Here is a 13,443-nt window from a genome sequence, read left to right as displayed (position 1 = left end):
AATGGCAAATCACAAATTCACAATCACCAGAAATACAAACAAATGCAACCTTTCCCTACATGACCCTTTCCAATGGAAAAGTTTCCACTTAAAAATGCCTCTTTTGTGGGTTTGTTTTGTTTTGTTTTTGTTTTTGTTTTTTTGCCAGATTTGGGGTTTTATCTGTTTTACTTTTACAACTCTGAATCTGCAAATGCCATCTTTTCCCAACTATATATGTTACGAACTGTGGTACACACTTGAAATGAGTTGGCCCCGTGAGGGAATGCTGCATTATCCAGCTCCTGGTACGTACCACCACTACATGCAGCAAGTCTTGCTCCTTTGGCATCCAAACCAGAGGTTCTAAAAATCAACCTCTATTTTACAAGTGGGGAAACTGAGGGCAGAGAGAGGCCCAGGAGTTTAAGATCTCACAGGGATTTGAATGCAAGTCTGAGAAACTCTGGGCTCATACCTGCCAACTGCATAAAGCAATTAAACACAGGATCACCTTTGGTTCACCAAATGTGGTGGTTCTGTGCACTGTGTGGGTAGAAGTAGTAAAATGCCATAGTGCACTGTGCGCTAGGTTCTATTCTCAACTGACTTCAAGGCTTACTTTGCCAACCAGGTAATGTATCTGTATGTAACTCTGGAAAATGAATCGAAGAACTTTTCAATCACTAAGTGGGTAATTCATTATGTATAGGTTGATAAAGGCTAACTGCTAAACATCTGACCACTTAAAAGGAATTTAGGCCTTCAGATGTTAGAATGGCATACCTAAAAGATACATAAACACTTTAGGTTTTCAAAATGTCCTACCCATATTTTATTGAATTCAAAATGAAAATTCACTGAAAAAGAAATCCCCAGGGAGAATTCAGATTTTACAACTAGACTTTCCAGAAACTGGCATCCATGTCAGTGTTTGTGGAGGGTACCAATTAAGGATGATACCACCCTGTTCTTCCGAGTAATAGCTCATCCTGTTTCCAACTCAAGTTAAGAGCAAGTTGGAAAGTGGTTAAACGATGGGTCTGGGATCTTAAGGTTCAAAACAAACAATCTTACAATACTTCTGCAACATAATTGTAACATTTTGTTTGCTCCTCCAAAACTAGGCAAAATTGTGGAACTAATAAGAAAGCATCACAAATGAAAATTACTGAAATGTAACCCAGCTTCAATTTTCAAATCCATTACTTTCTTACAAAGTTACATAATTTAAGGGAGAACAAGCCCGAGACATGACATTCGGAATGTTTATCAATACAAATAAGCAAAAAAGAGAGAGTTCTCAGCCCTTCCAGAAATGCCTGCCAAGCACTCCTGATACTTATTTCCACTAAGTTATTGTTTGGGAAAACATGTTGTTCTCTCTTAAAATAACCCTCTTAATTGTTCTGAAAAGCCACTGCATTTCCAGAGAGGAATAACTCGCTTCCACACTGCGATACATTGACTGATAAAGTCAAAATAAGTCACACAGACGGCCATAAAATCGAGTCTGTAGACCTCCCAGTTTTCTGAGATGAAGGATGGGAGCTACTGAATCCTCACCACTCTCCTCTCCTGAGACCAGGGACCAGTTCTCAAGTCTTCAGAAATAATGCTCACTTGGCTTCCTCATCTCTGACTTCAGATGTGGGAGGTGAGCCCCACAGGTGACCACAGGTAGGCTGGCAATGAAAATTTTTAAAGGTCAAAATGACCTTGGACGTGTTAGCATTCCCTCTAATCCTAACGCGATAAATCAGAATTTGCTTCCAATCAATCCAGTGTGAAGGAAAAAAAAAAAATTTCTGGGAAAGTCCCAGAAACTCTAGAGTTAAAAAATAAAACTTAAAAAAAAAATTCTCCAAATTATGAAAGACAAAGTCAGACTCCCACAGCTGCAAGGGAGAAGTTTCTGAACTGAATGTAACTCAAGCTGTCTTTTAGGAGCCCGGCTCCCCTGACACATGTTACCCTCGCACTGCCAGGACACGGATCCCCACGCCTGGGTGACTTGCTCCTCCAGCCCGAGTCTCCGGCGTGGGGGCGGGGGCTCGCAGCTGAAAGCTTGACATCTGCAGCTTTTCCAGGCGACCAGACCAGGCCCTAGCTGGAGGAAGCGGATACTGACGAGGGGAGGGAAAAGACGCGGCAGGGGTAGCCGGGACTCCTGGCTACGAGAAGCCGGGCAGAGTCACTCACGCTGGGCGGTCCCGGCGCGTGGGGATGCCACGGCCCAGATGTCCCAGCTGCGGCTGGCATCTCCGACGTACGAATGGCAACTTAGGGGGCGGCAGGACAAACTCGGGCCTCTAGCTCCTCCGATCCGGCGAACTGGCAGTGGGGGGTTGGGGGGAGGCAGTCCCGTGCGCGGACCGGGCGCGTCGTGGGCCCTTAAGAGGAGATCGGGAGCAGGAGCATGCCTACCTTGGAGCATGGCCTCGAGTTTCTTCCTGTCCACGCGGAAGCGCTCCTCGCTCCACTCGGGACTGTGCAGGGGCGCCGCGGCCACCAGATCGTCCTCGGAGCCGGCCACCGGCGAGTCGGTGCTGCGCTCGCTGTTGGAGCCCGGGTCCGACTGCGCCGCTAGGTAGCCCGGCTCGCCCTGCGCGGCCATGGTGCGAGCGGCGCTCGGGCTGCCCCGCCGCCCCGGCCCGGGCCGCTCTGGCTCCGCGCGCCGCGGCGCTAGCTCGTGCCCCCTCCGTCGCCGCCGCCGCCGCCGCCGCCGCCGCCGTGGCCGCGGGAAGCCCTGCGCATCCCCGCCTCGGGCGCCGCCCCCGCCCCACCGCGCCGAGCTGCGCCCCGGCCCGCGCCCCCGCCTGCAGCGCCCGCTCCAAGCGCAGAGCGCAGCCCGCGCCTCCGGCCGCCGCCGGCCCCGCCGCCTCGCGCGCTCATTGGCCGGCCCGGCCCACGGGGAGCGACGGGCGGGAGCCATCGGCCCGGGCCCTCTCACACGCACCACGTCCACACGCCGCGCGGCGCCTCCCCGAAAGCCTGCCCCTCGCGCGGACCCTCGGGCTCTCGGACACCCTGGCCAAGTTCGAGCCCGGGTGCCCGGCCGATGCCTTCGTCACTGACTGCCACTTTTCTGAGCTTTCACGTAGAGTCCATCTCTCTCCAAACTTCCAAATTCCTATGTCCTCCTGCAAGGCCAAGTTCAAGCCCAAAGTTCCCGCGTGCCCGCCAGGCACACAAGCTTGCTTATCCACACCTGCATCCCTTACTATCACTTTTCTGCCCCTACACCTGGATTTCATCCCTCTCCATACTCAAGAGTACTCCAAACTTAGACTCGGCCAAGTTCAAGCCCAGGGTGGCCCTAAAGTCCTCCAGGAGTGCACGCGAAAAGTCCACTCCTATCTACACACCCACGGGACACCCTGAGTATGTCCCACAAGTGTGAATGGTAATAGTAAAAATGGGAGATCTGGGGCAGGTAGGATCAATGCCCAACTTTCACAGACATCAGAGTAGACCTGACTCACGGGCACCCAACCCTTCCAATCCAAAGAGCCCTTCACCTTGCCAAAGCAAGAGCAGCGCAAAGATGGGCTGCAAAAGGAGACCTCTCCTCCAGATTCTTTGTGATTTTCAAGGAAGAGGTAGAGATGGGGAGATGTGCCCTTCTCTGACTTTGTTCAATTCTGCCTTTGTTGACACTAAATTTCACCACCTGAAGCATCTATCCCTACCTGAGATCAGAGATGACTACCTCGTCCTCCTAGGGCTCTTCTCAGTCCTAGGCCGCCCATAGACGAAGACCTGCAATTGATCCTGACTTAGCAACCAGCCCACGCACACACTGCTCTCAAAGCTCAGTGCGGAGCTCAGAGGACGAGGCCCTGGTATGAACTTAGAACTCGGTCCTCCACAGTCACATAGATTCACACTGCCTGTCATTGAATGACCAAACGCACAAGAATACCTTTCCTTCTTGGGAGGAAGGTGAAGATTGGCAGAAGGTCGCTGAGCTACAGAGAGAAGCAGTCGGTTTACATGTGGGGCGAGCCATATGGTTCACCTGGGTCCACAGATAGTCATATAATGTGCTTAAGGAAAATCAGAACTCTTAGCAGAGGAACAGGTAAAGTGGCTCAGAGAGTCACAGCACTTTCTGCCAAGTGTGACAACCTGAGTTAGAGCCACAGGACACACACACACACACACACACACACACACACACACACACAGTGGAAGGAGAGACTCAACTCAGGCAAGTTGTCCTTTGACCAACACAAAAGCACACTGGAACATTCACTCACACTCATGCACAAATAAGTAAGGAGATGGAATTTTTAAGAATCAGGAGCTGGAGAGATGGCTCAGTAGTTAAAGAGTACTTGCTGCTCTTCCAGAGGACCAGGGTTCCATTCCCAGCACTCACCTCTCATAACTCACAACTGCCTGTCATTCAAGCTCAGAGATATCTGATGCCCTCTTCTGGCTTCTTCTGGCACATGCACTCAAGGACATGTATACACACACACACACACACACACACACACACACACACACGTAATTTTTAAATTCGTCCAGGATCCACACCTACTTGGCTGAGCTGGAGCATCAGTGTGACTTACAGATGAGGAATCATGTGGAAGTGACTTGATTAAGGACACACTGAAGCAGAGAAAGGAGCAAGACTCAAACCTGCTTCTCCACCTCATACATTATCCCTACACCTCTTGCCCAGGGTGACTTCCTCTGACCCAAGAACAGATAGCCCGCTCGGCTGCTCCCTGCCAACATGTGTCCTCTGTTCTTCTGGTTGCCATTAGTGATTCCTCGGCAAAGCATAGTTACCACCAACAGGGTCTATTTGGCAGCATCCCACAACCTCCCATCGGGGTATTTACCCTCTTTCTGGGAGTAAATACTCAGGGGAACCTTGCTGTGTTCTCGGTACTCTGTTAGGCTTGAAGAACAATGAGCAAAGAAAGACACAATCCTGGCATTCTTGAGACTGGCCTTTTGGGGAGAAGGGTAGGGTGCTACCACAAGATAAACAAATGTAGAAAGTAGTCCTTCTATCAGTGATTCTCAACTTCCCTAATGCTGCGACCTTTTAATACAGTTCCTCATGTAGTGGTTACCTGAAACATAAGATTATTTTTGTTGCTACTTCAACACTGTCATAATTTTGCTACTGTTATGAACTGTAATGTAAATGTTTTTGGAGAGAGAGAGAGGTTTGCCTAAGGGGTCATGACCCATGGGTTGAGAACCACTGCCCTATGGCAACCATTGTAAAAGGGGACTCAAGACATGAGAAAACCTACAATGGTCTAATAAGGTTCAAAGAGGTCACTGATGCTTATCAAAAGACTAACTCAGGAATTCACCTGTTCCAGAAAAAAAAAAAAAGTTACTCAGACAGGAGAGAGGAGGGAAGAGTCATCCCTGCAAAATATGATATGATCATAATAGCATCCCTGGAATTAGCCTTTACCATTATCTGCATTTTAGGATTGAGGAAACTGAGGCACAAGAGGTAAAGGGGCCAGCCCTGCAGGTGCTAGACACTGAGCAGAAAGCTGCTGTAAGCTTTCGGATTAACACAAAAACTCACTGGAAAAGGAGGTGGCATGTGTCCCTCTGTTCCTGCAACAAGGACTAGGCTAGCAGGGCCAGGACAGGAAAGGGAGGAATTGGATATGCTGAGACGGGAAGGTCAAGTAAAAGGTGAGGTATGGGCACAATACACCACAATCTGCCCAGTCGGGGGAGTTATCTTCATTCACAGAACAAAAGGGAAGCACACAAATGCTTTAGGTAAAAGGTGGTGTGGTTAAACTTGAGCATTAAAGAGATGTCAATATAGTTTAGAGAACAGACTACAGGGTTTCAGGGACAGAAAAGTTGAACTAATGTAGACACTACCCAGGAAACTTAGATCATCGATGCTAATGGTGTCGAGAGGAGGCACACGGAGAGACATGAGAGGATTTGTGGGAAGTTATTTCCATGGTGTCATCAATCACACTAATGGTGGATGAGACATGGGACGACAGGGAAGGACATGTCTACAGGGTTATGACTGACACAGAGAAAGACTGGCGCTGTAAACTGAGTAAGAGATTTACTGTGAGATTTCTGTGCTGGAGGGATGATCACAACATCAACCCCAACATAATGAGGATGAGGTGTCATTGAGAACCCTAAGACAAGATGTCAAATAAACATTTGGATGTAACAGTGTAGACTTCAGTGCTGGGCTCACTGAGAAAAAAATATGATCTTTGCCTATGTGCAATCATTCCAGTGTTATATAGGAATAGGGCTTAGCGGGTGGACAAGAAGAAAAAATAAAACACGTTCAGGAAATAGTCTTGTAAGCATTCTGGCATGGGTTGGTCACATATAGGACAGCGAACACGAGAGAAAATAGAGAAAAGGGGGAAAGCCGAGGCCAAGGTCTGTGCTGTCAGCTCAGGAGAAAGATGGTTTCTCAAATGAGAACACAATCATGTCTGTGCAGTATGGGGAGGTTGACATGCTTTTTACGAGGAGTCATTGGGACTTTAGAAGTAGACAGCAGAGGGATGGTTGAGAGTGGCCACAGACAATGAAATGAGGAGGAAGGCTTTGGGAGATTTCTCACTGAGGATGGAAGTGGAAACCCTGAGGATAGTGGGCAGAGAGCAAAGACTGTGGTCCGTTGGTTGGTGTTGGGAGATTGGCTTCACAGTTTCTGAGTTGAGTATATTTTAAATGCCTGGAGAAAATCCAGTTCCCAGATAATAAACAATCAAAAACGGACAGTCTTGATACCTCAGGGCATTGAGACCATCTGGTAAAATGACTACAAGAGACAAGCAGAATGTTGTGACAAATAGAAACAGTTCCTCTGTTAACCCACAGGTCAACTGTTGGGTTCCATCTTTCCTACACCAGGAATTCCTGTATCTCCTGGCTTCTATTTTCCTAAGACAGTTAAGTGTCAGAGTAATCTGATAAGAATTTGGGGAAACGAGAGTTCTCAGTGAACTCGGGAAAGTAAAGGTTTGGTTTTGCTTTTTGAGAAAACGTTGGGATTTGTGTGCAGGTGCACAGGTATGCACATTGTGGGTGGAAGCCAGATGGACAGCTGGTGTCATTCCTCAGGAACCTTCCATATTGGTTTCTGAGACATAGTCTCTCATTGGCCCATGGCCTGCCAAGTAGGATAAGCTGGCTGGCCAGGGAGCCCTAGAGTTCCACCTGTCTCTGCTTCCCCAGAGCTGGGAATATAGGCATGTTCCTCACCTGGATTTTCTATGTTGGTGCTGGGAGTTGAACTTAGGTACCCATGCTTGTGCGGCAAGTACCTTACCAACTATCCCATTACCCGAGCCTTGGCAAACTTTAAAAATAGTGTTTGCGTCTGTGAAAGGCTGTGCTGGCCTAGGTTACTCAATTCAAACAGATGCTCGCAATCTCTGATTGCTTCAGGATGCTCGTCCCGAGATTTTCTCCAAATGCACGCTGTATAGACACAAAGAAAATTCATCAAATATACACACAGCATCAGGGACTAGAAGGCAATGGAGCAATGCCTATTGGAAAATCATTTCAAAAGCAAAACTACCAACTCAACACAAATCTAAAACATTCTTAAAACAGGAGAAATATGGATGGATGGATGGATGGATGGATGGATGAATAGGTAGAATTTTTATTATACTCTAAGATAGCTACTGAAGAATGCATAGTGCCCCAAGTAAGAGAATGAAGCAAGAGGCAGAAAAAAACACAGAACATGGAGCCCGAATGGTCTAGTACATGGATGTAAAGGAATGACTCAAGATAACAGTGTAAGAGGAACCTGAACTGGAATAGGTCATACGTCTGAAGAGTCCAATTTCTTCTGATAAAATTGAGTTCTTGAAGTACAGGGACATTCAAAGGCATTTAAGACACCTGGTGAAGATGTTGATATTATTGATTCACAACCAAATGTGAGGTATATATAAACCCAATTATTCAGTCGAAGTGCAGCAAGGTATCATGCAGGGATATCACAGTTCTTGGTATAAGCAACATAGCTGAGCCATAGCTTGTGTCCTGTGGATATAATGATGTCAACTATGAATACTGATCTACCCTAAATTATGTTATGGCTACACTAGGAATTTGGAATGTTGAGAAGTGTCTGTGGTGGGTGGGGGCGGTGAAGGAGAAAACAGTGCTTTTACTAAAAAAAAAGAAAAAGACAAAAAAAAATCACTCCTGAGGAATCGACAGTAAATTGTGAATCAAGCTCTTAGAAAGTAGAGAATCAGCCATCTTTGCATGCTATCCAAAGCTACATGAGTGGAAATAGAGTCAATCTAAAAGTTTTAGAAGTAGCTACCTGTAGAAAGCATGAAATGGAGGAAAAGCATGCATTTCAGGTTTGTATTTCAGGTTGTTTAAGTCATATGGATGTGTTACTTTCATTTTTGGAAAAGCAAAGCAACATATTCTTACTATATCATCATGGAAATGAAAAAAATGTAAACAACAGAACCAAGATTTCAAGGGAGCCATGCTCTTTCCATAAAACTTGAACCACACTTGAAACCACACTTCTTGTTTTCCTGAGCCCATGGGTTTGTTTTTTCCCCATTTTTTTTATCTTGTTTTATTTTAACTTTCCACTTCTGGAGGAAGAGAGTGATTTTTCAATCCACTTGAAACTCCCAATACAGGAACAGATCCTTCAGTGAATCAAGCCTCCTCCCCAAAAAAAGTCACTTGGAAAATTTTTTTAAGTACAATTACATTAAGTCTTCAAATTAGCCAGGTGGTGGTGGTGCACAACTTTAATCCCAGTACTTGGGAGGCAGAGCCGGGCGAATCTCTGAGATCAAGGTCAGCCAAATATATGTTTTATATATATATATGATATAGATATAGATATAGATATAGATATAGATATAGATATAGATATAGATATAGATATATAACCTTGATTAATGGACATTTGCCGAAAAACTGTTTGGAACATTTTAGGGAAAAAAATGGATTGACATTCTCTCTCTCTCTCTCTCTCTCTCTCTCTCTCTCTCTCTCTTTCTCTCTCTCTTTCTCTCTCTCTCTATTTATTTTGGATTTTTTGAGACAGTGTTTCTCTGTGTAGTTTTGGTGTCTGTCCTGGATCTTGCTCTGTAGACCAGGCTGGCCTCGAACTCACAGAGCTCTGCCTGGCTCTGCCTCCCGAGTGCTGGGATTAAAGGCATATGCCACCACCACCCAGCGGATTGGTATTCTTTTACAGGCAAAATGGTCCTCTGATTTGTTTCTTCTAAGGCAAAATGCAGAAATACTGACCCCAAACTTAGATGTTTTGTAATAGTCACAAGAGTTTATATTAAAGAGGCTGTTCTACTTTTTAAGTGGTTAAAATAGTTTTTATTTATTCTTTGAAAACTTCATATATGTATACAATGCATATTGCTCACGCCCTCCCCATACATGCATGCACTTCATTTCTTTACTATTTTTTTTTCCTTTTTCTGCTTTTTGTTGTTTATTTGTCTGTTTGTTGAGACAAAGTTTCTTTGTGCTGCCCTGGCTGTCCCGGAACTCACTCTGTAGACCAAGCTGGCCTCAAATTTAGAGATCCGCCCATCTCTGCCTCCCAAGGGCTGGGATTAGCCCCGAGATATTTCTGTTTCTTCAGCCCTTGACATCCAATGACGTCCGAATAATCTCAACACATGGCCACCAGGAGACAGTTCACAGAGCTCACCCCAAGCTCCTGTTCTGCTGGCCACCTCAGTCTCCTCCCTTGCACACCCCAACAGCAGGGAGCTATTTGTGGTACAGGCCAGTCCAGCTCTCTCCTCAGAGTTCTTTGCGTTGCCCCCCCTCCATCTGCATAGTCTCCGTTTTTATTCCCGGCCCTCATCAACAGCCGCTGCCAGCTTATCCAGCCTCTCTTACCCTTTGCTTCCGAGGAATGCCAGGCTCGTCCCATTAAAGCAATTGTCGGTGCATTCACTATCCTACCTTTACCATGTCATCTTCATCACCGTCATCACTGTTGTCATCATACCACACCTGATGCCCGGGTTTTTGCAGGGGGAGAGCACATCCCTTTCATCCTGTGTCTCCTACCCCAGCCATTGCCTGGTAAAAAAAAGTTCAGGGGCTTTCAGCTAAAAACTCATACTTGGAAATTAGTCTATCATTCCATGTAGACAACTATGTCACCGTGGAATAACTACTTGAAGGACCACGGGGTGAGGGGGGAAGAATTCAGTGAAACTCTGCCATTAAAGGTGATTGGTGGGCGGCAGCATTCTCTGCAATTGGCAGCTGAGAGATCAGCCCCGTGGAAAGTCACAGAAGGATTAGAATGTCATCTGACAGAAAATAAACAGTAGACTCATCTGGTCAGGCTGGCAAGATGGCCCAGAAAGGAAGTGAAGATGGAAAGAGAGAGAGAACGCAACCAAGTTGTCCTCCGACCTTCATGTAAGGTCACAACCACACAGCCAAGAAGCCTGAGGCTACCGGAGGGGTTTTATCTCTTTCTAAGGAGAAGCGGCTGGGTTTAGCACTTTCCCAAAGTTGAGGGTAAAGTCCTTCTAGACTTAGAGAAAGTGGTTGGAATTCTCTTTCTGTTTCCATAAAATGAATTTGAAACAACAACCACACACACACAAAAAAAAATTCTCAAATGTAAAAATTTATCAATGATAGCAATGCCTCAATGCTAAAAAAGAAAAAAAAAGTGAGGGGACACAGAGACTGGACCATCAAAAAGAGAGTGGAATGGATGGATGAGTGTGGACAGGCAAGGACATTGCAGATGGAAATGAATTTTCCCAGGGATTTGAATTTGAACATTTCCTGATACAAGACTTTGCCAAAAGTTTAAAAAAAAAAAAAAAGACCCTAGTCGTGCTGTGCTGAAACTGCCACCCAAAGAGGTGTCCTGACCCCAGACTCACAGCTTCTTCTGTTGTCAAGGTTTCCAAGCGCATGTAAATTGTGCTTTTGATCTACAGTGCTGACACTACCTGCCACCCCTTCATCCCTAGACCAACACCCACATGTAAATTCGAGTTCTCATGACTCCCTGGAACTTTAGAAAATGGAATGCTTTTGGCAAAAGACAACAGTAAGTATGTGCAAAGTTGCACCTTCCTGAACTGTGTTTTTTTAAGGAACTGACAGTCTCCTGGCAATTTGACTTTTGGGTTTAGCCAGAATCAGAGAGTCCGATGCCAGAAAAGCATTCAGCCCGCAGGCTGGCTCAGCTTCTGAGGCCACACTCAAGTTGCAAGGTGAATGCCACCACGGCCACTTACGTGCTAAACCTCACATCAAATGAGAACTCACTTCCAAGAATTTGAGCCAGTGGCGTTTGGAAAGTGAGCCTTCCTGGGCATCATGTGTGGGAAGTATGGGTCATAGCAGAAAGAGAAGAGCCTCAGAGCCAGCGCCAGGACCCAACTCCACAGAAACCCCAACGGCCAACTCCATGGTCTCACTTCACCGTACCCCCGGCCTCTTTCATGGCTGCCGTTACTAGCTAATCATAGCCCTTTTCCACTCCGGGCCAGGAAATGCTTCTCCACACACAGTCCGAGCAGCCAACGCAATTGGCTCTCAACATAAATCTCTCTTGCCGAGTTGGATCCACCGCTGAGATTATGACTGGAAGACAGATAGCTCCCGATAAGCACAAACCAATGACCTCTTTCTCAGTGGAGGTAAATGTAAACCTAAGAGAAAGGGAAACAAATATCCTGGTCACTATGGCTCAGCTTGTCCCTTCAGGATCTTTGTTTGTCCGGCTGAGATGAGTGAGCATCCCCCGAGTGCACCCAGAATGGGCAGCAAGCTATGGCCACGTGGGACTATGAATCAATACCTTCAAGTATCTATCAATAGCCCTTAACTGGACACCAGGAGATGCAGAGTTTAAACACACACATGCTTTCCTCTTATTATATAACGTGGGGGCAAGTTTCGTTTTGGTAGACTCTAACAATTGGAAACATGTTGACATGAACTATGTGAAATTTGAGGGTTGCTCATGACAGCAAAACCTTCATGAGTTGAGGGAATTTACTCACTTGGAAAGTAATTGATCAGTTCAGCAACAGGCTGAGGAAAGAGAGAACACAAACAGGGATCAATTTGGTGCCATACACAAAGGAGTTCAGAATGATGTAGGTGAATCGGCCATTGTCACATGGGGAAAAGAATGTAGCCCCTAAAGTGAAATCTCTGGATTACCACCCACTGGGCTGCTGGCCACTTGTGCGTCTGTGCCCATTATCTATTGCTACAAAGTTAATTCCTCCCAAAGTGAGCAGCTTAAACTGGCAAACATTTGTCATTTCTGGGTCTTGGGTATTTTTTGAACTTTATTATAAGGAACTTGAAAATCAAATATATATATATATATATATATATATATATATATATATATATGAGATATTTCTGGGTTTTGAGGGGTCAAGACTCCCCATAGTTGAACTCGGTGTTTGCTGGCTGACGGGCTTGCAGAACGCTTCACTCAGATCATCATCCTGGGCTCTGGTGTCACTCCAGGGCGTAGCTGAATGAAGACTGACTTCCAACTCATAAGGTGGTTTAGACAACTCATTTCCTAACAGGCTGGCGGGGGAGGAGAGGGCGGGAGGGGGGAATGGGGGGGGGGGCGGGACAGGAGGCAGCTCCTCTGACTATTATGGTTTGGATCCCAAAGGCTTGGCGCTGCCAGGAGGTGGGACCTGGAGAAAGCACACTAGGTTGCTGAGGTCTTACCCTTGAAGGAGACCCTGGGACTTCAGCCCCTTCCTGTTCCTCTCCACTTGCTGGCCACCAGGAGGCAAACAGACCATTCTGCTACGTGCTCCCTCCACAGTGTCCATTCCAGACCCAAAGCAACGAGACCACCAGACCGTGAACTGAAACTTCGGAACCGGGATCCATCTGCATCTTTCCTTGTTTTCAGTTGTTTATCTCAGGTGTGTGTCACAGCAACAGAAAGCTGGCAACACAGTTGCCGTGGGCTAGAGGCTCCCCTGGCTGGGCTCCTTTGGCTTGGGCGTAGGTCTCATCTGAGGGGAAACAAGGAAAAATAAGTGTCATGCCACGTTATCTTTGTGAGCTACTCAAGAAGTGACATAATGTGGGGGCTGCCGAGATGGCTCGGAGGTTTAGAGCACTTGCAGAGGACCCGGGTTCAGTCATCAGCGCCCACCTAGATCCAGTTCTGGGGAACCAGTGCCCCCTTCTGGCCCCTTGGGGCACTGCACATACGTGGCACACAGGCAGACATGAGGGCAAATCCCCACACACATAAGGTAAAATAAATACATCTTTTAAAAAAAATGACAATGTATTTTGCACATTCTCTTCATTAGAAGCATGTCCTTGGTCTAGTTCATTCAAGGGGAGGGAAGACAAAAAGGGGGGAGGGAGAGAGGGAAAGAAGGAGAGAGGGAGGAGGAAGAGGAAGGGGGAGGGAGGGAGAGAGAG

The 13,443-nt window shown here is 46.6% G+C and overlaps 1 protein-coding gene across 1 annotated transcript in view; it reads right to left on the bottom strand.

Annotated features, from left to right (window-relative positions):
- Bicc1 (BicC family RNA binding protein 1) overlaps nucleotides 1-2,596 on the bottom strand; it is a 235,937-nt gene extending 233,341 nt beyond the window's left edge. The window contains exon 1 of the mRNA XM_059282001.1: nucleotides 2,407-2,596. Within this exon, the coding sequence (XP_059137984.1) occupies nucleotides 2,407-2,596 (190 nt within the window). The remainder of the gene's footprint in view (nucleotides 1-2,406) is intronic.
- Between the last annotated feature and the right edge of the window lie 10,847 nt (nucleotides 2,597-13,443).

This window comes from Peromyscus eremicus, chromosome 16_21 (assembly GCF_949786415.1).
Source record: "Peromyscus eremicus chromosome 16_21, PerEre_H2_v1, whole genome shotgun sequence".
Taxonomy (NCBI): Eukaryota; Metazoa; Chordata; class Mammalia; order Rodentia; family Cricetidae; genus Peromyscus; species Peromyscus eremicus.
This window is presented reverse-complemented; position numbering and strand designations above follow the sequence as displayed.